The following is a 26994-nucleotide window of genomic DNA, read 5'->3' as shown; positions in this document are numbered from 1 at the left end:
ATCTTATATGCCTGCTTTAAAATGGCCAAAGGCGAAGGGACAGACCAACAGCTATTGGGAGGCTATTTCACATTTTATGGCAAGAAATATACATCTCCCTGTCACCTTACTGGTATCATGGTTCCAACTTAAGAAGCAGAAAAGGATTCCTTCTTTCTCCCCCAATATTTTAGCCATTGGCATCTTTCTTTACCCCATTTCTCCCCCCCCCAACCATTCCCTTCAATTAACATCAGAATGTAGCTTTTGCCCAGTCATAAACATAACTTTATTTCATTTCTCCATCCCAGCCTGAACACCTGCAGGGTTTTTTGTTCCTGAATGATGGGGGTGGGGAGTTTTCTGCCATTGCTTTTTTAATGTATTGGCTCCCTAGTGGCAATTGGCAAGCAGATAAGAGGGCACAGAGGGTCAACCGCTTCACATGCACCCAGAAAAAGCCCCCTCCCTCAATTTGAAGGGGAGAAGTCACTTCTAACTCTTGCCTAATGTTTGAATGGTAATAAATGGTCCTACAAAGTTAAGAGTCACTTTTTACTTAAACAAAATAGAACTCATGGTTTTCTGTATTAATAGTATATTCCTTTTTATTTTTTCCTTCTGTCATTCTTACACTTAACTTTTTCCTCAGCCTGAAGGTTCCTTAATTCTCAGAGGTCTTATTTATTCCCAAATATCAACCTCATAACTCAGTATTTGTTGCTTACTTCATTTGAAGTTTAATCAATGTTTATTCCCCTGCTTCTGTCTGAAATGTTGAGATGGTGTTGTAGATGTCAAAGATGTAAAAATAAGTAGGCAGAACGGATTACTAATATGAGCTGTTTGCAGTACTTGCACAGAATAAGAAAACTTGTTATGTTAAAGATGATTTTCTTGATTGTTCAGTTGATTGGAATATTTCAGACAGGGTATTTATGTACATCTTATGTACATGTTGAGATCTACTGTGGATTTCTGGGTGTTTCATACATTTTATTTTCTCCAGGATTGAGGGAATGATTAAAGATAAGTAAATTGGTTTCAAACTGACTTTATCATTTTCAAAGTCAGTTTAAACTCTGTTATGGGCAAGAACCTCCAATCTGCTAGAGGTCTTAAGTAATCCAAAATTCTTCCAGAGAGTCTGTATGCAAACATCTGTAGCAAGCTGCACATTCCCCCAAGTGTATCAAGTCTATTTCTTTTGATGGAATAGATAATAGATTTGTTTCATGGAAAGCAAGGAATATATATATGTAAGAATTTGCATGCTTGCTTTTGAAACTTAATCATTTCAAAGTGTACAGGCTTCCCTGTAGTATGTCTGATGAGAACAGAGATGGGGAGCCTTTTGCTCCCCAAAAGCTGTCGGGACACCAACTTCCATCTGCCCCAGTCAGGATAGCTAAGGATCAAAGGTGATGGGAGCTGGAATCCAACACCATCTGCAAGGCCATTCTTTCTCCAACCGTGGACTTAGAATGCCACAGTCTCTTGCTTATGTATAACAGCCAGAAGACAATAAAGCAACTCAAAAAAGAAGTAATATTGCTTTCCATGACATATAAGAACCACTGGGCGAATTACCGGTAAGTGAATATATTAACTGTAATGACATGGGTGGGTGTCAGAAGTTTCATACTGAAACTTTTTCATCAACCAAAAATTCAGCATTTGCAATCAGGTAACGTTCACTTCCGGGTTGTTGTTTTTTTTTGGTAAAGTTCTTTGTTGAAAGAAGGCAAGGAGAGAAACAAAGAACATATCATTAACTATTGGTTATAAGGAAACATGAATTCAGGGTTATGGTGATGTGAAGAATTATAGAATGCAAAAGTCCCATAATTGTGGCTCAGGTTTGTGGGTCATTTCCAGTGGCTTGATTCAAGGTTTACTGTCCAGCCATGAGGATTAGAAACATGTTTATCTTTGGTAGCTTAAATCACTGATGTTCTGCAAACCACAGCAGATCCCATGCTTTGCACTACAATCTTAGTAAATTTCCCGAGAGAGTAGAAGTTGTTGTTGTTGTTATGGCACATGTAAAAGCAGATGAAGAAGGTGATGGATGTTTGGACTTTCTTTTCTGTCTCTCCTTATATGTCTGTTCTAGGCTGCACTCCTCGGAAGTGTGGAAGAGGGATAACAGATGCCATAATCAGCAGGGAGGAAGCTGAGAGAATCCGTAGGTAAATTTTCTTTTCAGAAATCGTCTTAAAGGCTTTAGGATAATGCTTTTGTTTTCCTTTTTGAAAGTTGACACCATTGTTGCTATTTTTGTGCCTTTCAGACGGGAAGAAAGGATGGGTGTTTATATCCCGGCAGGGTCCTTTCTTTTCTCTGCCATATTATATTTCAGGGATTCACAGCCAGTGTGGACACTGCTTCTGTGCAGGATAATGGTTAGGGGTGCCTGTATACAGTAAGTGCATGCAACACCTCTTGACCCAATATCAATTACAAGATCTTCAGGTGATCATGAAGATGGATAAGAGGCACTTAAGAGATTGTCTCTTCAGGTCCGATGCAGAAAGAGATTTAACCATGATTGCCTCTACCAAAAGTTCACCATGGTTCCCACTTATCAAAACGGAGCACATCTGAGCTAGTTATCTGACAAAGCTCCCACTTGCCTTACTAAGAATCGCTTTTACAGAATTACGATTCCAATCGATGCCCTCGGCGGTGGTGGGTGGTCGGTACGGCAAAGTACAGTACAAAGAGAGACTTTGTCTGTGTGGGCAACCTTGCGTAGAGGACCTGTACCACTATTTGTTGCAATGCCCGCTATATATAGAACCAAGAGACTGATTTTTAAAACTCCTGCTTACGAATGGAACACACTCAAATAGGGTGGAAAGGGTGAAATGGCTGCTGAGTGATACTGATGACTTATAAAGTAGCACTATATGCGTGGCCAGCTGAGAAGATCAGGAGAAAAGAACTAGATAAAATAGCGGTCAATTGCAAAGGTGATTCGGACGTTTAAGCTGGAACATTCGGAGACCCCCCCTGCTATTCTATTGTATGCAACAAATAATTTCTAGGAGACGTGACCGTGGTTTATTGTATTTGCAGTGCCTGATGTTTTTATGGTTATTCTTGTTTTTCTTTTTGTTTCCTTTGTGAATGATGCCATGGCCTTTGGCTAGTGCAATAAAGTTTATGATGATGGTATACAGTAGGTGACAGTCGCCTGAGTCAGGCTCAAACTAAATTTAGGGGCAAACTCCCATCCCACTTGGAACTTGTTCCAACCTGAAGGATAATGCCATCCACCTCTGCCATTTGGCTCTGTGGGGAAGGTCAGAAAGGGGATACAGAGCCACCCAGGCCTTCTGAATCTGCTCTGGGAGCTTCCTTGCAGTCCCCATAGAAATTAGTGAAATAGCTTCCAGTGGAGGTGGGAAGTAGGAGGAGGCTGCAGCATCAAATTTAGGGGGTGGGAAATTGCAGAGTTGGAAGGGACCCAAAGAGACACCTGGCCCAACCCCCTGCAATTCAGAGATCATAAGAGTCTAGTCCCCAACACAAAGGGACTTCAGCTCCCTTCCTGCCCTCCTGGTTTTTGACCTGCAGCCTTTTTCTACCTTTTACCCACATACAGTACTTTGCTTTGCTCCATTAGGTTGTGAGGTGGCAAAGATGCTGCAAGGACAGGTGCAAGGGCAGGTGGGGAAAGGTAATTGTTTAAGGCTTTCATTGGTTTGGAGTTACCTAGGTTCCCCCCCATTTTTTTCAGGGGGGAGGAACTTCCGGTAATATCTCAGTTAATTTGAGACAAGTTTCCTACAGTTCATGCATCTCTTTAATTATTAGTGAGCACTTCTGTAGAGCATGAAAGATGTTTCATGCTTTTATTGTGAGCTTGCATTCAATGCCATTGTGAGAGGGGTCATTGTTCCCATTTATAAATTGGGGGCTGAGGGTGAGAGAACAAGTTGATCAAGGAGTCCATGGAACATTTGCAAATTGGGATTTTGGAGATGTAAGGCTCCCAGCAGCCTAATCATGGATAAGCAATTTATGTGTGGGCCATGGAATTAACGCTTGCTTTTGGACTGTGAATTCTTACTAATTGCCTTAATTACACTTAAGTGGTATGTTGGCAGCAGCATTACGAGTGGTTAAGTCTACTCAGAGTTTTAAACCAAGGCTCCAAATCTTGCATCCCACTCCCAAATGCTAAGCAATTGAGAGCCTGGAACCCAGGTCTCTAGAAGCCTGTTTTCCACCAAAATATGCATTTGCTTTACAAGTGTTTACTGCAAATACACAGGCTAGAAATCTTCTGTATGGTGTTGTGCTTGCCTTCACTCTAGGCCAAGTATTTGCCATGACCAAGAATAGCCGTTTAGTATGTTCTCTCACCCCTTCTGCTCACATCCAACCTTGACATAGTGATTTGATTAGCTAAAGCTATTGTTACCTGCTATTCCTGAAATTCCTTAAGTGTTAGTTTACTTACCAGGATGTTAAGCTATGTGTAAACTGCAATTTTAAGATTCTGGTTAGTAAACTGACATTAAATCACAGCGCCTAATTTTAAACACAGTGGGGACCAGAAGTTTAAGCTAACTGGGACTGGCATCCTGTGGAGGCGGGTGGGGTGGGGGGAACGGACTGTAAAAGTGCTTGTTCCTGGCTGCTAAACTATGGTTCAGAAAGCTGGGAAATGTGCTTCTGAACCAGGGCATTGTGTAAATATTCTGCAGTTAGCAATAGGAAGAAGTGGGGTTACTTTAATTCACTGTGTTCCCACTTTGCAGCAGTTTCTGCAGTAAGGTGGGGAATCTTCTTTCACCTGAACTGAGTCATTAAACTCTTTCATTCTGCATGCAGGGTTTTGCATCCTGACAGAGCAGTATTTCATTGCAACTGGAGTAAATGGTCTTGACTTTGGTCATTTGTCATTAGCAAAAATTCCCAGACTTCTGGACTAAGAAAAATAGCATTTGCTTTCGCTTCTTCCCATTGCCTGGAAATGATTGGGATAAATCTGGGCTTTGTATTGTCTGTCTGGCACGCCTTGGCACTGAGGCAGCTAACCTTTTAAGGGCAGAGGGCTGCACTGAGCAATGGTCAACCCACCAGAAAGTGTCAAAGTGGATGTAGCATTTTTTAAAATTACAGATCTGAGGGAACCAGATTTAGCTCACTGACTACAGGTCAGCCACCTCTGCTTTGCAATATGACTACTTTTTCTGCTAGGAAATGCTCTGCCTCTGTCCCCCCCCCCCCCAGCTGGGTTCTGTGTGTGAAGAATTCTGATTTGCCCACTGTTATGCCAGTGTAAGTTGACCTTTCTGTTCCTCCTGTGTCAACTGTGACAGGTCTGGTTTGACAAGTGGCATTAAACGGTAAAAGGCTGTGCTGCAGTTCTGATTTGAAATTGTTGTGTCGTCCACAGAATAGCAGAGAAGGGACTCTCCCTTGGAGGATCAGACGGAGGGGTGAGCAGTGTCCTGTTACCTTTTACATTCTTCTGGTATCCAGGCAAGATTCTTTAGATTTTTGTTTTTTAAATGGGTTTTGGGGAGGAGTGTCAGGAATGGGGAAGAAATGTAGGACTCTGCCCTCATCCCCGTGTGGCAAAATATACATTTTGCTTGTCTATAGTTATTCTAGACTTCCCTTCAACTGCTCCAATGTTGATTGCTCCTAACTGCAAATTAAGATTGTTTTGGGCAAGGCTGAGCTTGAAGAGGAGGAACTAATACATGGTGCTTTGAGAGTGAGGGGCAGGCATTTGTACTATGGTGGGTGGTGAATGAGTTGGGCAGCAGCTTGGGTCAGGGAAAAGGAAGCACACAGAGCAAAAAATAACCTTTTCCACTTTCTCACTAGGGAAAGTATCCTCATGTAGTTTCTGATCCTGTGTTTTCCTTACCCCTCCCCCTTTTACGCCAACAAGGCCTCCCATTTTGTGCATCCAAATGGGATTGGGTGTTGGACTTCTAGGGAAACATGGGGAAGGATTCACCTAATCCCATACACTGAACCCTGCACTTGCGCAAAGTGGTTCCCCCCTCATGCCCCCCTGAAATTGCTGGAAGGGGAGGAAGAACCCCCAAAACAGTGCAGTGGAGCGCAGGTAGGAGAGGAGGGATTGTTCCATCTGACAAGCCGAAAATCTTGTGCTGGTGGAACATTCGCCTGAGAACAATGGTGAATTTCTCCCATGGGCCTGAATCCCAGCTTGGCCATAACCTTCAACTGGTAGTCATTGGCAAGACACTGCCACTCAGTCTAATCTATCTCTCTTGACCTTTTGGAGAGGGATCGTGGAAGATGCCTGAGCAATCAGAGGAAAAATCTGCATCCTCCAGAGGGGGAAAAAAAAGAGTTTGAGGAAAGATGCCTAATGTAGAAGGAGTATGGGATGGAAGATCAATGTGACCATCCTTCAGTAGAATGTGAAGCATCACCAGACTTTGCATAGTTAATTGTCAAATAAGTGAAGGTGGTATACTTCAAAAAAAAGAGAATATTTTTGTATCTAAGCTTTTAAAGGTTGTGCTACAGACTATATGCCATCTCAGTTGTGTCATCCCTTAATCCTAAATACATTTGCTTGGGAGAAAGCACCCTTGCTTTCTATGGCACTTTCAAGTAAAAGGGTTTGAGACCAAGGTCTCAATAACCTTAAAGGTAAATGCTCCAGCTTCAGTGTTTCTTCAGCTGCAGCATACCCAACCAGAAATCAGGGTGCCCTGTTGTACTTGCAGTGCCCCAGGGCCTCTCAGTGCTGTGTGTCCCAGTGAACACTCTTTCAAACACTCTCGCAGCCTCCATAGGTGCCAACTCCCTGGGCCCTGGGTGCCCGAGCACCCACAAAATTCCCCATGAAGAGGCTGGGCACCCACAAAATTCGGTGCCAGGTTGATGCATGCTGCATGGCACCCACAGCCCCGGACACCCACGGCTGCAGGGCCAAGTTGGCACTCCTGCAGCCCACCAATACAAAGTGAGCTACCTTTCCATTCTGCCCACAGAGACAGGCAGCAGTCTTTCACAGTAAAAGACTGTTTGATAGAAGGGCGTTCTTTTTACTATTCCTGTATTTCATTGTATTCTGTAGCCTACTGAGAGCTGAAGCGGCTCTGTTGTTCAATATGGAATGTAATTGCTTTGAGTGCAATCCAATCAGCTCGATTGACAGGTGTCTCTGCAATTGGCCATGGACTGTTTGTGACGTAAATCGTGTTGATGTCTTGGGGCCATTTGCCAGATGCAGAGAAATCAAAAGTAGATTTAAAATGCTAGTCTGTTGAAGAACTGAAGTTTTGATTTATGGTTTGCAAAGGTGCAATGAAAACGACTTTCCAAAATTTAGCCCCTAAATGCATCAGACCGGCTTTGAAATCATAAATGCTCATAATTGCATTTAGCCTTTGAATGCAAGTTTTACAATTTTCCGTTCAGTTTCTATCCTTTTATGTTGCTTTACTTTTTGTAATATAAGGAGCTAAAATTCCATTTCCCTTCTGAGTAAGTACAGGCGGTAAAATAATTGCGCACCAAGGATCCATAGAAAAGTTTGTTTCTAAAGCTCCCCCTTCCATGATGGTAGAGCCAAAATTGGGAAGATATGGAGTTTCTGATTGGGGCTAACAGGAGGGGAGCTTATTTCAATTCATTGACTCTTGTGAGTGTTGGAAGTGTAACAGCAGAAATCGTTCTGCATGCTATTTAACGGTGGTGTTATTAGTGCTAGTCAATGGCCCAAGGGGCTTGTGGTGGTATTACTTAGCAACCAGTCAGAATGGCATGAACTTTTGAGGTAGCATGTGCTCTGATTGGCTGTGTAGTTCTATGGGAGTTGTTCTTCTGCATGTTTGGTTGAAGGTCTCCCTGCTTAGTACAAGGCCAGAACTAAGAGACAAAGCCTCTGTGTATTTCTGTTCAAAATATACACTGTTTTGCTCAGTTTCCTCAGTAAAGTGTTATCAGAACTTTTCTCCCTGGACTCCGTCTACATTATCTTACTGACTTTGCTAACAGTGAGTATACTTTTGGAACATGAGAAGAAAGTGAATGGCATTGCTACAAACCTGCTACCAGTGAAGCTGTTTTAAAATGAGGGTTTAAAATGGAACTCCAGCCAGTAATCTGACTGTTATAGTTTGGACCACTTGAAGTTTCTGAGTCATCTTCAAGGGCAGTCCCATGTAAAGTGCAGTGTAATACTTCAGTCTGGGAGTTACTAGAGCGTGGAGTACTGTGGCCAAGTCATCTCTATCTAAAAGGGGCAAACCATGTGAAGCCATTCAATACAGGGCTTGTCTTCCATTACCTTTTCCAGCTCTTCCATATGCAAATTGTCTTCTTTCCATATTGATGCTATCCAGCATGATCCTACTTATGAGAGGTGTAGGGACTGAGTGAATGCAGTTTCTGACATTTGTATTGTTTCTTGCTGCTCATGTTCCCTCTGCTATGAGTCACTTGTACTTTGTTTCTGCAGAGTCTAAGAGTTTCACCTTAATGGAATTAGTTTATTCACAACTGGCTGTCTCGCCTGTGCTTTTCAAAATTAACCTTAGCAGCTACCTAAATGGCACCTGTATATTTTGATCAGGATGATGATGGAGGATGTTACTCCTCCTAATAGCACTTCAAGAAATCAAATGAATGAGGCTTTTGTTCTCTGTTTTCTTGTCATTGTACATCTCCATTCTGAATAATTCACGAAGGACTTCATTGCAGCGAGCAGAGGTTAGGAGTCAAAACAAGATAACGGTCCTTGATTCTCTGCACTTGATTCAGATGCAAATATGCCTTGACTAAATCTGATGGCAAGCAATTTGTCAAGGCTATGCATTCTTCAGTCTATTTCAAAATCTCCTCTTGCTACAACATTAGGCCACCATGGGGGATTATCATAGGCTTAAATTTGGGGGTTCATTCAACACAGGTAGGTTCCTTCCACCATAATAGAGAGGCAACTGCTTTTCAGAGACAGATTCACAATCTTTATGTAGATTTTCTGCCTCAAAGAAATTAGCAGCAGTCGCACAGTTTATGTGCTGGGGTGATTTCAAGAGACAATGGGATAAAAATGGTCATGGCTGCAATTTTCCAAGCCCTAGTAGTGAGTCATGTGTTGCCTTTGGGAAACCAATGGGCTATAGAAAATAGGTGTAGGGTTTGTGGCTTGTAATGTGCAGTGAACAGAGCCAAGGAAATAATCTTGACAATCTCAACTTTAAAGAAAAAAGTTAGGATTAAGCCCTTAGGTTTCAGAGGAAAAGGTTGACAGTAACTGTAGGCTCAAAAGTCAGAAGGCAAACATTTATTTATTGCAGTGGCTTAGATCCCACCTTTCAGGATACTGATACTGACAAGTAACTTCAATGTGCTTTTAAATATGAACACAATAAGCAATATCAACATGTAGCAAGTCAACAGGAACCTTCCTGCAGGGCAGCTCACAATAGATGGTTGGAACAGGTCCTGATGTCTTCAGCTGCCTGTCCCACTTTCTTGGAAGTCCTTCCAATGAATAGTTAGTGGTAGTTGGTCCTGGAAAGAGGAAAGTTCACCTGCAGCAGTCTAGGGTGACTCCCCCCCATTCTCAAAAGTACAGCACAGTCATAGCATTATTTTCTCATGCAATCACTCCCCCTGCAGACCTTTGCCTCAAGTGCAGGGCTGGGTGGGCTTGTGACAATGGCGTCAAGAATGAAGAGGGATGACGTTTGCCATTGCATCTCAGTTTCAGAAACTGGTTTGCAAACCATAGTTTGTCCTAAAACTGGAATCCAACTATGCACATAATGCTAAACCATAGCTTACTGTTGCATCTGATGATGAAATCCAGGGGTGGAGGGTTTCTCTCTCTGCATCCAAGGGCTTTCTTCCCAAGTGAATAGCTGTGGCTTGCCCAATATTCTGTCCTGTTGCCAAGGCCATCTGGGAGCATCTTTACCCAAATCTAGGTCTAAACTATCTACAGTTAAAAATACTTGAGGTCATTAAAGTAGAAGTTGCAGGGTAAATCATAACAGGCAGAAAGCACTAAGTACTGCTCCCTTGACCAGGCAGAGCAGAAGACCAATGCCCTAGTGTTTGACCAGAATAATCCAAAATAGAAATGCCCCCTACCCCAGTTGTTGCTAGATTCCAACTCTCATCCATCCCAGCCAACATGGCCAATTGTCAGGGTATTGTGGTCCCCATCCCTGATCTAGAGCCTACCAATTACAAGGGTCAAGGATGCACATTCCTGTTTTGTGATGCTGAATTTCATTAAATCTACGAAGGTCCAGTTTGGGTAGCTGGTAGCCTCACTGGACATTTTTTATTAAAAAACTTTAGCGACAAGAACTCTAAGCAGTTGTGACAGTTCACAAATCCTGATTTGAAAATTGAGGATTTTGTGAATTTGTCATCCTTTGGTCCACATTACCAAGGAATAGAACATGGACCCCAAAATATCGGCTGTGAGATTTTTTATTTTTTGGTGCAAAAGCAACTGTTGTTTATTTCTTTTCAGCACAGCCATTTAGCAAATACAGTGGTACTTCGGGTTACATACGCTTCAGATTACAGACGCTTCAGGTTACAGACTCTGCTAACCCAGAAATAGTACCTCAGGTTAAGAACTTTGCTTCAGGATGAGAACAGAAATAGTGTGGCGGCGGTGCAGCGGCAGCGGGAGGCCCCATTAGCTAAAGTGGTGCTTCAGGTTAAGAACAGTTTCAGGTTAAGAATGGACCTCCACAACAAATTAAGTTTTTAACCCGAGGTACCACTGTACAGTCTCTTGTTACTGTGGTCCATTCAGCACCTGACATTTAATTAGTTCCCCTATTCTGAAGTTGAACCTCTCATTTCCCAGCACATTTAAATCTTAAGCATTTACCCTTTAGGCCTACATTATTGCAGAGTTTTCTTCCTGTCTGTGTGGTTTTGCTGCTGTTTGTTTTTTTAAAAAACAAGCTCCTGAAAGTCCCATTAACTACCCTTCCAGTATAATTGCCTTAATAATTTTCTTTCCCCTGCAGTGCTCCAAACTTGTGCTGCTTCAGAAAGCAGAAAGGTCACTTCTTTAGCTGCTAAAACAGTGGAAATGTGGGACTGGCCAAGTCACAGGATAGTGTGAAGTGTATAGCCTTTTGTAATGACTGTGGTTTAAAAAGGCCAGCAGTTTTTCTGCAGGTAAAAGAAGAACCTTGAAAATGAGTTCTTGGTCATGCATGAGCATAAGAGATTCATCTTTCCCTCCTCTCCCAGCCTTAGTGGTAAATTGAATTGTGCTTTAGAACTATATAGGAATCAATGCAGAAAAAACATGTTATGGATAATATTCGAATATTTGCATGCCAGGTCCTGAAACGTGAATATACACCACTGAATTCTAGGGGAAGATATAGCTGAAGAGGGAAAGTTAACACTAGATAAGTCTATTGTGCCTTGATTTCTGACTCATATATATATAAACTAGCACGACTTTAAACCAAGAGTGCTGTATCTCCTGTCCCCTGGAGCAGATTTTGGGAGTACACGGTGGGGGGTGGAAACAGAAGTCCTGTTGTATCAGCCAAGCAGTTTGTGTGGAATGTTGGATACAACCCACCATCTGAGATTGCACAGAACAGAGACTTAGTCTCCTTTTAATAGTCTTCCTTTTGCTGATTTGTTTCTTCTTGTTTGGATTTCCCCCCCCTCCCAGGCTTCAATTCTGGATTTGCACTCTGGAGCTCTTTCTTTGGGGAAGCATTTTGTTAACATGTACAGGTAATGTAGAGTTGCACCTTGGCATTCAGTGCCTTGGATACAGGTGATTTTAGTGCTCTTAGGTTCTTCAGGACGGAATAGACATTTGGGTGGGGGAAGAGAAAAAGCTCCGATGCTGCAGGTTAATTAATGGATTCTTCAGCAGTTTGCTGGCCTTTGCAAAAAGCTGTGATACTAAGTGTCGTTAGCAAGTGGTGTTAAGCTGGGCCTGTAGGAGAGATATAAATATTTGCTGTCTCAGTAGATGCTGGATGTAAGAGTTTCTCCCACCACAGTTTAGATTTGTAATGTAATGCAGAAAGCAAAATATTTTGTGCCCTCAAGTGGTGATCAGTTTTCCTGCAGAATTAATAGTTTTCCTATCACCATAGCATCCTTTAAGTCATCAGAGTGCTTCTTCTTTACTAATCTTTAATAACTGCTTGGGATAAAGTTGGTTTGAGTAAATTAATTTGCAAAGAAAAGTTAAGCACCAGCTGCTGCAGGGATTTAACTTGCACTTTGTATTATTGATTTCCGTCTTTGAATTGTCTTCCCCCACAGATACTTCAGTGATAAAGTCCATGATACCTTTACAGAAGAAGATTTTCATTTATATCGGTAAGAAAAGAAAACCCTATTAAGGGTATTTATTGTCTTCCAAACTGCTGTCAAATACAGTGGTTCCTCGGGTTACAAACACCTCAGGTTACAAACACTTCGGGTTACAGACTCTGCTAGCCCGGAAGTAGTACCTTGGAATAAGAAGTTTACCTCAGGATGAGAACAGAAATTGTGTGCTCTTAGCACAGCAGCAGCGGAAGGCCCCATTAGCTAAAGTGGTACCTCAGGTAAAGAACGATTTCAGGTTAAGAACGGACCTTCAGAACGAATTAAGTTCGTAACCAGAGGTACCACTGTGCAACTTTAATTGTGTGGATGAGGACAATTTGTAATGTGTCTCTTAGAAGAGGTGTGTCTAAATGCAGCATGATACTTGAACTGCTGATGAGATTTATTGCTTGTTAGATGGCTAAAAAAACTGCTTAACAGTCAAACATACCCTTCAATAGTGTAGGAAAAAGAGGCATGTGGCACTGGCTGCATTTCATAGAAATTGGTAGCTCAGCCTTTATTAAATCAAAGGTTAAGCTCCCATTAACCTATGCAATCCAGATCACACTGTGCCACAAGCAGGGAGCAGGTGCACTGCAAATGAATGAAAGAGCAAGCTGCAGAGGAAGGCAAAATACCACCGAAGTTGCTGTCTATACAACCTTGGGGCAGGGGTATATTTTTAAAACTCCCATCCCACCCTGTGACAACCACTCAGGTCTTGTGTGAGCACAACCCATTCATCAAGTTACCCCAAGAAAACTTTAATGGGTTGGTCTCCGCATTGCCTAACATCCTGTCTCTGGTTGCCCTAGGCTAGAGGATGGGGTGGCGAGGAGGAAACCCAAGACTTCACGCAGAGAAGAGGAAAGCTATTTTGGCCATAATTAAGTGTTCATCAAAGCAGTTGTACAGTATTCTTCATATACTTGTTTGACCAGCCTAGTAAGGTTCTAGTAAGGAACCTAGTAAGGTTCTTTAACCCCCTACTATTGTTCCATTGGACATCTCTAAGATTTAGGCACTTTCTTCTATTTCCTAACCAAAATCATGTTAATATATTGTCATATTTTACTCATAGCTGCCTTTCTCTTGCCTCCCTCATTTGTGGTACCACTTCTAAAACAAGTGGAAAGGCCCCAACTTTCTTAAGAACTCTGCTTGCAAGAAAAATTGTTCTACTCCTTTCAACAGTCTAGTTCTTAGTTCTACATGCATGACCTTGAATTAACCCTTCTCAGGCATATGTGACCAAAATAGGATGTTTTATTCTAAATGTGAGCTCACTGGAATGCCTTCTGCATTGTACAACGGTATCTGTACTTCTCTACCCTATCATATTAGCTCTGTTCATTGACAAAGGACGGAGACAATTCAACCACTCTTGACATCTACAGGGTGCCATTAAAAAAAGAAGAAGCTAGCAATGTTAAATTTATTGTGGATTTGTCCAATGGATTTAAGAATTTAGAATAAAAAATCAGGAGTGAGGGTCAGCACTATTCATGGTCTTTCATACTGAGGTGGGAGAGTGGCAATTTTACTCTGGGGGGGGGGAGGCGAGGGCGGATGACAGAGCAGAGGTTTCCTAGACAATCCCAGTTAAATTGTTGTGGTTAGCAGAAAGCCAGAAACCTATCTTCACCAGCCCTCCCTGTTTACAGTAGGCAACCACTGTCTCTGCTCATTCTAGTTATCCAGCTTGGACCTCTGCCTTTCATGGGACTTGTGTATTTTGTGGTGGTGGTGTGATATTTAACAGAAACAAAACTACCATTATTGAATCTAGACCAGGCATAGGCAAACTCAGCCCTCCAGATGTTTTGGGACTACAACTCCCATCATCCATGACCACTGGTCCTGTTAGCTAGGGATGATGGGAGTTGTAGTCCCAAAACATCTGGAGGGCCGAGTTTGCCTATGCCTGATCTAGACTCTGTAGCAGAGAAAATGTTTGTCTGCCAGAGAAAACCTGTAGGCTTTCTCTGCTGAATCTTCTTTTCCAAATGGCAACACTTTTCTCCCAGTGTCTTGCATACCTTAAGGTTTATGCTAAACACACTCTTCATCATGACTTACTTGTGTTAAGCTATGAGGGACTTAAAAAAACAAACTCACAAAAATAACACCTTGTTGAGGGCTCATTAAGAAGCAGCACTGCTGAGCATTCCAGGCATTTTCTGGCAGCAAAGTAGTGCTGACATTCCGAACTAGTGAATGTGTATTTTAAACTCTGTTAAAACAGCAGCTGCTTGTGGTGATGAAATATAGTTTGACTCCTCTCTTGTGTTATGCTCAAGGTGGGTAATGCTTGGACTGGTTATAGTATTGTGCTGCTTCACGTAGTAAGGAGGAGGGATGATTTTGGTTTAAAACCAACCACTTTAATGAATTCAGTGTAATCATTTAGGGCGTTACTCAGCTAAGTTTTATTCAGAGTAGATCCATTGAAATAAATGAACACAATGCTATTAGATACCTTAATTTCAATGAGACTACTCGAAATGTTGTTGAATACCACCCTTTGCTTGCAGCGCATGGTTTGGTTTTTTTTTATCAGAAGCTACATTTTAGTATATCTGATGCAATAAAAGGTTTATACTTTGAATAGCTGGAAAAATCATAACATCAGAATCATGGGTTGATATTAAAATACATTTTCATCATATCAAATGAAAATGGTTTGCATTAAGGAGTGCCATTTCATTATAGATATAATGAGAAGTATTGCATAGAGCGCAGGATAAATTCTAAAAAGGAGTTCTCAATACAATACAGCCGGTGGATTGGTCTGCCGAATGATAGCTCAAGGGAACAGCAGCAAAAGAGGCTTATTGTCTACCTGAATGGCTGGATTGATTTTTCAGAGATAGACAGTGCGCACAGAAGCTGTCGTCACCGAGCAAGATTTCAAAATGAGCTGCAACACTTATTGAAATAAAATGCCTGAGACTTTAAAAAGCTGATTTGCTTGGGTAAAAATAGCTTTCCTTCTGAATGAACTTCCATTTTCCTTGGCTGGTAGACCTAAGAAATAGGAAAGTGGCATTTTGGTGACAGATGGAAACCGTATTACTATAATAACTCATGTGCAGCTTGGAAGCTGGCCATATTTCCTGCTGGGTCCTGTTATTCCCACCAGGTAAGCTGGCCGAAAATATCTTCAGGAAGTCTTTCTGTCTTGCTCCGAAAAAATATGCAAGCCAAGTAGTACCAGCATAAACCAATAAGATGAGCCTTGCACTTTTCTGAAGGTCATCACGTCAAGGTACCTGTACAGCAGGTAGAGCAAGCTGCGCATGTACAAATATGTGGGTCTATTGCACTGGCTATTTGCTTCTAAATTTCTCACTGATGGAAATTTAGGACAGTCAGAAGCAGCATTTTTGCTTATCTTTTTTCCAGTAAAGAGACAGCTTGCCAGATAACCAGGTACAGAGCCTTGCTGGGCTTAAGTCTATTAAAAGGCAGTATATTCTTCTTTCCTTTGATCTGCTGAATCTAATGTTATCCCAGTAATAGGCATTAGGAAGAGGTATTCTTTCTGCATCCTGAGCTCTTTAATGTAGAGCAGCTTCTCTACCTATTTTGAATGAAACTCTTCTACTAGCTTATCCAGTGCAGAGTGGTTTAATGTAGGCACGCAGATGAACTGCCACACGTGCAATCAGGTCAGGAAGGCCAGAGAATATTTCCAAAGGTGGCTGAGCAAGTGACAGTGCAACTAGAAAAGCAGTTTAGTCTATTTCTGAGTGATGAGTTGCTCAGTCAGAGGATCTCAGCCAGAGTCTGCTGCTTTGTTAGGGCCAGATGGGAGCCTCTTGGTTCCTTGCGTCACCTGATGGTGGGTGGGCTGGAATTTGTAGTATCACTGTTTGGTCATAGAGTGGTGGTTCTGTAGCATAGCTGAGAGCAGGTCAGCAATCCCTGTGGATACAACCTTTAGAAGACATCTGAAGGCAGCCGTGTATAGGGAAGTTTTTAATGTTTAATGTTTTATTATGTTTTTGTATGCGCTGGAAGCTGTCCAGAGTGGCTGGGGCAACCTAGTAGTGGGGATACACTGCAATATCTTGTTGCAGGACCCAGCTTCACTTTTCTCAGGAGTCCTCATGTCAGTTTAGACAATAATGTTGTTTGATGGCTGAGTACTAATCAGAAAGTCCAATTCTGATCTTGCCTCTGCTGAGGACTCACTAGGTGATTTTATGCAGGCCACACACACTCGGCTCACCATTTGCAATACATAATATTAGTGGACTGCATCACACAGAGTTGGTTTTTTTTAAGGATTCCTGAAAATATTTATGTGAAGCATTTTGAAAACGCTGTATAAATGCTTAAGCATTATTATAGAAAGAAAATACTGTTGAGTCCTATGCCATTGTACAGCGTCCCAGTCACTTAAGATGCTGTTTTCTCCTTTGCAGTGATGTGAGGCAGAGAATCCAACAAAAAATAGCTCTCACTTTTGGTATCAGCTCCTCTTCCATGTATTTGACGAAGCCAACCTTCTTCTCTAGAATAAACAACTCAGAAGCCAAGACAGCTCATGATGAATACTGGCACCCACATATTGATAAGGTATGTATGTTTACATAGAAATAGCTCTCACTGAGTTTAACTCCTGAGTAAATGTGTATAGGATCCAAATTGCTAAGTTGTTAATTCCATTTTCCAGTTGATCAACTTAGCAAATTAATTCTTTAGCAGAGATTTGAACCCAAGTGTTCCTTGTCCAAATCATATATTCTTCCTGCCCACATTGGTCTTGCTTGTCTGGTTTGTTTCATACATTCTGCTGGATTTTCATAATCCTTCCAGATGAGAATCTACTAGATAAACTCAGATTGCTGTATCACATGGATTTCAACATTTGTAACTCTTTGTCCTCCATTAGCAGTAAAATTGGGGGAAAACCCACTTTTTAGCTTTTTACGTTTCTGTATAGTGGGGACTGTAAATTTGTGTAATACACGAGCAGTTAAGGCTTACCATACTTGGTCGTCTGTGGCTGTAGCTGTAAAAACAAGCAAGCAAAAGGGCCAAAACAGAAACTGAAAGATAACAGGCCAACAGTCGAACTGTTTTGTACTTATGTAAGAACTTCCAGGAAAATAAATTACAGCTACAAGAAATCTTGAAACTTAGGCATGTATGTTTGTGTACAGAACATGCACCCCGATTTAGTATTTGCAAAATGTCGCTCCTCCTTTGAATAACACCAGTGTTTATAAACTTCCTTGTTTTTAAAGTGATTTTATTGGGTTTATATTTTACAACTGTGTGAAAATATCTTTCTAAGCAGTGTTAAATCCTTAGAAAAGTTAACTGTTTCTACAGGTACTGGATTTTCTCTCCTGAATTTTTTTTTTCATGTTGTGAAAAATTAATCAGGATGCAACACAGTGATGGTGAACCTTTGGCTTTCCAGATGCTTTTTGGACAATGACTTCCATAATCCTTGACGGTTGGCCACATTAGCTGGGACTGACGTGTGTTGGAGCCAAACAACCTTTGGGGAGCCAAGAGTTCCCCATTCCTGCTTTTTTTTAGCACAATAGTTGTGTTGGACAGTCTAGCAGCAGAAATTTAGTGACTGGCGTATCTCTGTTTTTCTTTTGAATGATGTAGTCACTGCGTGTTGTTGAGTCACTTTTCCTTTTTTAAAAAAATAGTTTTTATTAAATTTTCCATTATACAAATTTGCCTTATCAAATAATTTTCGCAAATTTCGACTTTTTGGACTTCCATCAGCTTCTCTGCCAATCATCCATATTTTCCCATTTTTAAACATTTTCTAAATTTAATATTGCATTTTTAAATTACCCTTACTGTCCTATTTCTGTTTGACAATACTCCTCTCACTTTCACAAAGCCTCTTTAAATCCCACTAGCGTTATTTGTTCGTCACATATACTTTTCAGATATTCTGCAAATTTTCCCCAGTCCTCGATGAACTTGTGGTCCCGTTGATATCTTATCTTCCCGGTTAGTTTATCCAGTTCTGCATAGTCTATGAGTTTCATCCTCCATTCTTCAAGAGGCGGTAGTTCCTCCTGTTTCCATTTTTGGGCCATTAAGATTCTTGCTGCTGTTACTGCGTATTGGAAAAGTTTATAATCACTTCTATTTATCCCTCTTCCTGTTATTCCTTTACAAATGTATATTTCAACATCTTCTTCAACTCATTATATATCATTTCCCAGCACCACATATGATAAAATGATCCTTCTTTTTCTTTACATAATAATTAATTAATTATTATTAATTATGTGATCCGATTCTCTCTCATATTAATTTTCTTTACACTCATAACCTCTAATGGAGACAACCAGTGTGGGACTTTAGGTTCTAATACATTTTTATACCTATCACATATTTCAATTAAAGATCTCCGGAAGATATGATTCTCAAAACCCTTATGACTTTTCTTCTTCTCCAGCCATAAATACGAGTGCCATCCAAATCTGTTATCAAATCCTTCTAGATCTAACAATTTGTTATTTTTTAATTTTATCCATGCCTTCAACCAACAGAGACAAGATGCTTCATAATATAATTTCAAGTCTGGCAGGGCAAAGCCTCCTCTTTCCTTCGCATCTGTTAATAACTTAAATTGTATTCTTCGCTTTTTACCCTGCCAGATATATCTTGAAATTACTTTCTGCCACTCTTTAAAAATCATAGTCCCTTTGATTATAGGAATCATTTAAAATAAGAATAACATCTTTGGAAGTACACTCATCTTGATCGTTGAGATTCTACCCCAAAAAGAGAGTTTCATCCTTCCCCATACCTCCAGATCTTTTTAAATTCCATTCCACACCGGTATATAATTATTTTGGAATAAATCAATATTTTTTGAAGTCAACCATATTCCCAAGTATTTTACCTTCTTTGCCACTTCAATTCCTGTTTCTTGTTGCATTATTTCTATTACATTATGGTCCACATTTTTTACAATTGCTTTAGTTTTTTTCTTATTTAATATAAACCCAGCCACCTTACCAAATTGATCAATCTCCTCCAGCACTTCATTTAAACTTTTTAATGGATCTTCTATCGTTATTACCAGATCATCAGCAAAGGCTTTAACTTTATATTCATTCTGACCTACTGTCACCCCTTTTATTAATTCATTTTGTCTAATTGAACTCAGAAGGACTTCCAGGACCATTATAAGTAGTAGTGGAGAAAGAGGACATCCCTGTCTTGTACCTTTCAATATCTTCACTTCTTCCGTAATTACATTGTTCACTATCAGTTTTGCTCTCTGTTCTGTATAAATCGCTCTTATTCCATTATAAAAATATTTTCCTACCTCCATATATTCTAAATTCTTTAACATAAATTCCCAAGATATGTTATCAAAGGCCTTTTCCGCATCTACAAACATCAATATAGCTTGCTTCTCATTCCTAGCAGTCAGATATTCCAAAGTATTAATTATATTTCTCACATTATCTTTCATCTGTCTGCCAGGAAGAAAACCTGCTTGATCTTCATGAATAAATTCTTGCAATACCTTTTTCAATCTTTTTGCTAATATTCCCGTAAAGATTTTATAATCAGTATTCAACAATGAAATCGGCCTGTAATTCTTAACTAGTGTTAAATCAGAATCTTGCTTGGGAATAAATGTAATAAAGGCTTCTTTCCACGTTTCCGGAATGTCCTTTTCCTTCAAAATATTTTGTTGAGTCACTTTTCCATCTGTTGGAGCCCTAGACAGATAGAAAATGTGTCTCCCACTTTTCCTGTTTTTCCTCCCCACACTGTCTGTCCCTTTGCTCCACCAAATAAATAACATAGCAGAGTAATCCCAAAAAGCATATGCTGGTTTATGGAATCCCCCCCCCCCCATGAATTTTCAAGTTAGCCTTTCAAATCTCCCTTGATTTTCACCTGAGGAACTTATTTCTTCTGTGTTTCCCTCCCAGAATTGTGTGGTGGTATCTTGGCAACGCTAAATATATTTCCTGGTATTTGCTTTTAAAGGTTAGGGTTAGGACTCGGGGAATTGGGGGTTTTGGTATAGTATTCTAAATCCTGACATGAATGAAAGTTCTTGTTTATTTCGTGGGTGAGGCTCTAGCGCAGGCATAGGCAAACTCAGCCCTCCAGATGTTTTGAGACTACAATTCCTATCATCCCTGACCACTGGTCCTGTTAGCTAGGTATGATGGGAGTTGTAGTCCTAAAACATCTGGAGGCCGAGTTTGCCTATGCCTGCTCTAGCAAATTAACAAAACATTATTTTACATTGCATCAGCCACGTTCAAAAGGTCCTCTCATATCTGAAATATGAAACTGTGACCTATGCTGAAGTAAAAATCAATTTCTAAGGGAAACATTCTGTTGTTTGCTCTGAAATCCATTTAAAGTGCTCCAATAACATTGAATAATACAGCATTTTATAAGAGGTTGCCAACCATGACCTATAGGGAAAATGTTGCAGGGGATTTGAAAGGCGTCATTTCAGATGGCACAATGAATGGATTTTCTTCCTTAGGACGATTTCAAGCTTGCTTTAACAGTAATTGTAAATACAGTTCGCCCACTCTGTTGCAGTTAGTAAATGCTTGTCAAATGGGGAAAGTGTTTATCAGATCAAAAGAATAATAAGCAATGTTGCAAAGATGAAGTAGTAAAAGGACAGGAATGCACAAATTCTTTGTGGGGACCAGGGGAATTGAGTGTTGCTGATATCCCAATACTTGTAAAAGAAATGTCACAAAATGAAACTTTCTGATTTTAAATATTGGAAAAAGGAAGTGAAAATTAGGTACCTTTTGGATCTATATCTGCTATACGAAGGTACATTTCCTAGTTGCGTTAATTTTAGTTCCGTTTGGCTGAGGTATTGACATGGGGCCAGCATGATGCAGAAAATTCCACATAGCGTAAGTGATTTGGCTAGATAACAGTCTGAGACCCTGCTATATAGCTGCACAGTTCTAGGATTCTAGATATGTCTCCACAGGGTGTGAGAGCTCAAAGTTGTATCCATTTCTTCTGAAAGATGCAATCCAACAGAGTTGGACAAGATTGGTTCTCAAGAAATAGATATCTACAAATATTTATTTATATACAATTACAAACCAGTTTGAGATGTTCTTCATCTTAAGTTGTTGTTTAAGTATAATATCCCTAGAAGAACTTTTGTCTGTTTTGCAAGCGTTTTAGTCTTGTTTTAAATTTATTTGTGTGGTCCCCCCAATTTAAACACTTTTTAATAAGAGTAAATTGCCTGCTTGTTAAAAGGCAGTTAATAAATCAGTGGTGATGATGATAACTCCCAAGATCCTCAAATTTGCACAGAGAAACCCCAATGGGACTGGATATTTTTATTTGATGGTTTTATTTCCTAGGTGACCTACGGCTCTTTTGACTACACGTCGTTGCTTTACCTCTCAGACTACACAGAAGACTTTGGAGGAGGACGGTTTGTCTTTATGGATGAAGGGGCAAACAGGACTGTAGAACCCCGAGCAGGTTAGAGTTATCTTCACTGTATAACTACCAGTAGTTCATACTTGAATCTTACATATGTTACACTCACATAACCTATATATCTGGTTGTTTCCGTTCTGAGCTGATTATCCAAGGATTTCACCAGCAATATCTGCTGAGCATCTGTTTTGGTGCCTTTGATTATGGTTCACTCTTTAGAAATATGGTGCTAATTTGGTGATAGGAGGCTCAAGTCCTTATTTTTGTCTTTGCAAGGGTAAATGTGGGGCGGTTATCTCATCAATTGCTACTTTTTGTAAAATGCCATTGAGAGTGGTAGTGGAAGAGAAGCAGTCTAAGATGCTACAGAAAATTTATGAAGATGGTATTCCAAGAAATATTGTACATCAAGTGTGATTGCTGAATGTGCAGCTGTGGAGGAGAATGTTGACTCCTTCCCAGCTGTTAAACCCCTCAAAAAGCTTTGTCTAATGCCAGTGAAGGGTGTTGTGTATAGGCAGGGTGTGTGTGTGGGTGGGGTGAGGTGGGAATGGATGGAACTCCGCAGGCACATGCCTGCTTCCAGGGTTGTGTTGGCGTTCCCATGAGCTGGCCAAACTATTTTGTGAAAGCTGTTGCCTAAGTACACACAAGGTCTTTCCAAAGAATACTGCTGTTCCTTCTAGTCCCCTGGAAACAATACTCACAGCCTTCAAGAGCACCAGCTTTTGTGTCCTGTTCATCCCATTGATGACTCATGTTTATATAGCACATTTTTCTGTTTCAGAGGTTATCTGTAAGTGTTCTTGTATAGACAGACATTAACACTAATCTTTTATCTGCACATTTCGCTATTCATTCCAACAGCAAAGCTTCTGTCCTTGGTGAGTTTAATCGCTTTTGTAAGCTGAATGCTTCTGCTCATTCACTTCATTTTGTCCTTTTAGTCTACATGTTTAAATAGTTATTTAAACTTACAGTAATAACAAGTTCTTCTCTGCTGTTGGAAGGAAAACTGGAAAAGGCTATGTCAACATGAAAAAACTGGTGCATTGACTGTTGGTTAAAGCTTGGTGCCGATACTGCTAAGGTTGCAGGTTTGATCCCCGTATGGGACAGCTGCCTATCCCTGCATTGCAGGGGGGTGGACTAGATGATCTCAGGGTTCCTTCCATCTCTACAATTCTGCGATTCTATATAGGTAAGACAATCCCAACATCACATATTTTGTGTGGTCTTTTGAAAGGTACTATAGAAATGTAAAATAGAAAAGTAAATTGAACCATCTTCTGTCTTGATTAAAATAGCAGTTGAACAAAATGAGATTTGTTTCTAAAGCGCTTTCTATCATTTTAAAGCAAATTCTTTTTTATGGTTTAACAATACATCTGAACCAGCCCCATAAGTCTCTAGTGCTCACTTGTTCAAAGTAAACTGGATCCTGTAGTGCTGTTCCTCATGATCTAAAGGGAATATTTAACACTGAAGTCAGTGGGCTTTAACAGAGGTCCCCAAATCTCAACCTGGCTTACTAGCTAAGCCTTTTTGTCCTCACTGCCAACCACTGGGCTTTTCTAAGTCCCCTGGCTTGTGTGGAGGGCTTGAGGGAGCACCAGGGCAGAGATTTTTCTTTATTTGCACTCTATTAAGGAGAAGGTGGCACTGTGGTCTAAACCACTGAGCCTAGGTCTTGCTGATCAGAAGGTCGGCAGTTTGAATCCCTACGACGGGGTGAGCTCCTGTTGCTCGGTCCCTGCTCCTGCCAACCTAGCTCTCTGAAAGCACATCAAATGCAAGTAGATAAATAGGTGCCACTCCGGTGGGAAGGTAAATGGCATTTCCGTGTGCTGCTCTGGTTTCACCAGAAGCGGCTTAGTCATGCTGGCCACATGACCCAGAAAAACTGTCTGCGGACAAACACCAGCTTCCTTGGCCAGTAAAGCGAGATGAGCACCGCATCCCCAGAGTCGTTCATGACTGGACTTAACTGTCAGGGGTCCTTTACCTTTACCTTTAAGGAGAAGGCAAGAAACAGGAGAAGTCTAACCATGATGGGTATGCTTTACCTTCACAATTGGAAGCAGCAATGCTTCTGAATACCAGTTGCTTGAAACCACAGGAGGGAATAATGCTCTTGTGCTCATATTTTGCTTGCTGGGTTTCCCACATTCGTATGGTTGGCTACTGTGAGAGCACAATGCTGAATTAGATGGGTCCAGCAGCCTACCCTTTGGTTCTCCAAGCTGCTCCAAACTGCTTTTCCACCAGGATAACATGCCAGTGTGGGAGTTGAGTAAAATCACAATGGTGCTTCCCTAATGATCTTCAGGATTTGTTCCGTTTCTTCGGAAGGAATACTAAAATAGGATTACTGAAATGCCAGTTAGTCAAAGGAGATTCTTGTGGCAAGGTGGTCTACTAAAATAATGGGCTTTTGCTGCCTAGGAGCAGTTTTGTCAGGTGCAGCCATTTAAACTAGGGCACCAACTGAGAAATTTTCTCCGGTTTGAATTTTAATCCAGGCTGGAGCAGACTTCAGCAATCCAGGGCTCCTTTCAGCTGAGCACTTCTGAACCTGAAATTTCTGGGTCTGAATGGAGCTTCAACATTCTAAAGTTCAGTGACTGTGACCTCTTGTTGTTGTTGGGTTCTCTGTAGACAGTTTAAAATTAGTTTAAGAACACAGAAGTAGAGTTTGATTCATTGTCTTATGTGGTGCAAGTTTTATTGAATTCTTTTTTCAGGAACAGAAAGTACTTATGCAAATATAATTGGATTAATTAAACTCGTCCTGCATAGTACATATTGGATATGTTTCAATACTCTTTCTCCCAGTAGTGTGAATAATAGTTTTGAGTTAGCTTGTGACTTATGAAGAAGTATCTGTAAATACACATGTCTTACATATGTTTATCGGCTTTGAATTTCAGGGATATGTACGCACCCATTGTTTACATCTGCTGTATTACTGCTGATGAAATCAGTAGGCTTCCTTCTGATAGACACCAGTGTTACTTTTGACTGACATGTTTTTGAGAGTGAACTATATACAACTATATTACCTGCTTGTTGTAATAATAGGCTGTATCCAATAAATCCATCCTGTTAGCAGAAGAACTTGCATCTGCGCAATGAGACTTCCTCTCCCTGTGCCTCACCAAACAGTTCTGGGGTTCCCCCAACCATCTAAAGCTGGTGGGTGGGATACAGGGAGAGATGGGAAAGAAAGGTTTTTTGCACAGATGGAATTCCTTGTGCAGATGGAATTACTTTGGTGGATGAGATGACATTACAAACAAAAAGGCAAAGGATGAGATGACATTACAAACAAAAAGGCAAAGGATTTCCTTAGTAGATACATTTGAGTGGTTGCAAAATAACTACCATGATATGTATTTGTGGCTTTCAATAAGCCAAACCAACCATTGTGGAATGTAGTTCTTGGGAAGTTGGTAATATTTTTTTGAAACCCGCTTGACCCTAATATACAGGGCTTGGAGCTAGGTGCAAATTTGTGAAATTGTGGTTCATTGTCTTGATAATTTTTTCAGTTCAGTTGTGATTGATTCATTAGAAGGTTAAAAACATGTTTTAGAATAATTATAGACAATAAAAGAACCATACAAATTAAAAACTAATTATTTTTAATAATACAACTGATTTAGTTCTTTTATGGGCATTAGCAGTATTCATGTGGATGACACATTTCTTAAACTTTTATGAGATCTCTAATTAAAATACATTGAAATTAGGACAATGTAATAGTTACTTAAAAGCCCAGCTCTAGGAATATTATAAGAGAACCTGGTGGAATGAGTTAATTAGATACGGTACTTATGCTATGCTATTTTGTGGTTTGTGTTAATAGGTTTTATAGTATTTGTACTTTTAACTACTTCATAATTGACTGGTGAAGGGCAGGAGTAAGCAAGCACGTGCAAAATTTGGGAAGTGATTAATTGAAGAGACTTGGATTAATCAGTGATTTTAGATATCTGGCATCAGCACCAATTCCACTTGCATGTGATGTGGGCAATTAGGAGTATTGCAAAAACCTGGATATTTGTATATTGTAGCAATTGTATATAGAACGGTGTGTATGTTTTTTGTTTGTGAATTGCTTCATAAGCTTTCACTTATCCGTAATACTTTCCTTGGGTGTAGGGTTTGAACATTTTGTTACAAAGACAGGTGTCTAGTTCAGAATAATACACAATGTATTCTTACCTCACTGTTCTCTCAAGCAATCTGCAGTTGCAACATTTTCTTCTGCAGACGTTTCTGCTGTTATTTTAAAAAAAGTAAGATCTTTGAGTAGTGGTTTGTATTCAAGTTCTCTGGAATACCCTGTGGATTTAAAATTGAAAGAACTGGGGGCTGCGTGTTAACCTGAATGTGATGTTTGGAGTTTGTTAGCTGAAAAGCTTCTGGTGAATACTCCGAAATGGATATACGCGAACTAATATGAACCCTGAATGTGTCTATATTTTGTTACACACATTTTCCTGTATTCTCTTCCTCAAAAACAAAAATACGCTTTCTAAAATAAAAAGCAAGTACTATTGTGTCAAAGTGCAATGTCCAGGAATTATTTGTAAAGATTTGGCAATACTGTATGGGAAAGAACACAATAATGGCCTCTCTCTCAGAAGGGTGTTTGGAAGGGTTTTGTAGCAGACACTGGACTCAATCTGATTAAGGTAGTTATGCTTTATAGAACTAAAGTTTGTTGCTACTAATTTGACCCATTGATTTCAGTGGGATTTATGTGCAACTAACTTTTGTTAATTACCATGGATAGGCATTAGTGTTGCTTTTTGTCGGTATTTTGGCACCATTGACAGTTAGCCTACAGCTTGTAAACGCAGTCAAGTGAGGAACTCGGAAGCCTTTGTATCAATCTGCTAAAAGCTATTCCGGACTTGTACAGTACTTCACACTGGCCTGTTGCTGATACCAATACAAGAAGCACTTTTACCACTTTGAAATTCGGTTTGCCAGAAAGGTAGCTGCATGTTTTACTAACCAGCTGCAGTGCGTAGGAAACCGGTTTTTCCCCCCATAACAGTGCCAGCCTTATTGAATCCAGCATCTTTTACAAAACTTTAGTCACTAGAAGGGAGTAGAAGATTACAAACCATACCAGCATGTTTAGAGAAGTCCAATGTGTATTTTACCACAGATACCGTAGCATGCCGTGAAGTGTCTACACTGTAGTCC

The 26994-nt window shown here is 40.4% G+C and overlaps 1 protein-coding gene across 2 annotated transcripts in view; it reads left to right on the top strand.

The window, feature by feature from the left end:
* The window catches only part of OGFOD3 (2-oxoglutarate and iron dependent oxygenase domain containing 3), a 38305-nt gene that overhangs the window by 6371 nt on the left and 4940 nt on the right, over nucleotides 1–26994 (top strand). For both annotated transcript variants that reach the window (XM_081898046.1, XM_081898045.1), the window contains exons 3-8: nucleotides 2096–2171; nucleotides 5393–5435; nucleotides 11660–11724; nucleotides 12268–12324; nucleotides 16749–16902; nucleotides 21693–21816. In XM_081898046.1, the coding sequence (XP_081754172.1) occupies nucleotides 2096–2171; nucleotides 5393–5435; nucleotides 11660–11724; nucleotides 12268–12324; nucleotides 16749–16902; nucleotides 21693–21816 (519 nt within the window). The remainder of the gene's footprint in view (nucleotides 1–2095; nucleotides 2172–5392; nucleotides 5436–11659; nucleotides 11725–12267; nucleotides 12325–16748; nucleotides 16903–21692; nucleotides 21817–26994) is intronic.

This window comes from Podarcis melisellensis (assembly GCF_964234715.1).
Source record: "Podarcis melisellensis genome assembly, chromosome: 2".
In the NCBI taxonomy this organism is placed as follows: Eukaryota; Metazoa; Chordata; class Lepidosauria; order Squamata; family Lacertidae; genus Podarcis; species Podarcis melisellensis.
The sequence above is the reverse complement of the archived record's forward strand: the minus strand, read 5'-3'. Positions and strand labels throughout refer to the sequence as shown.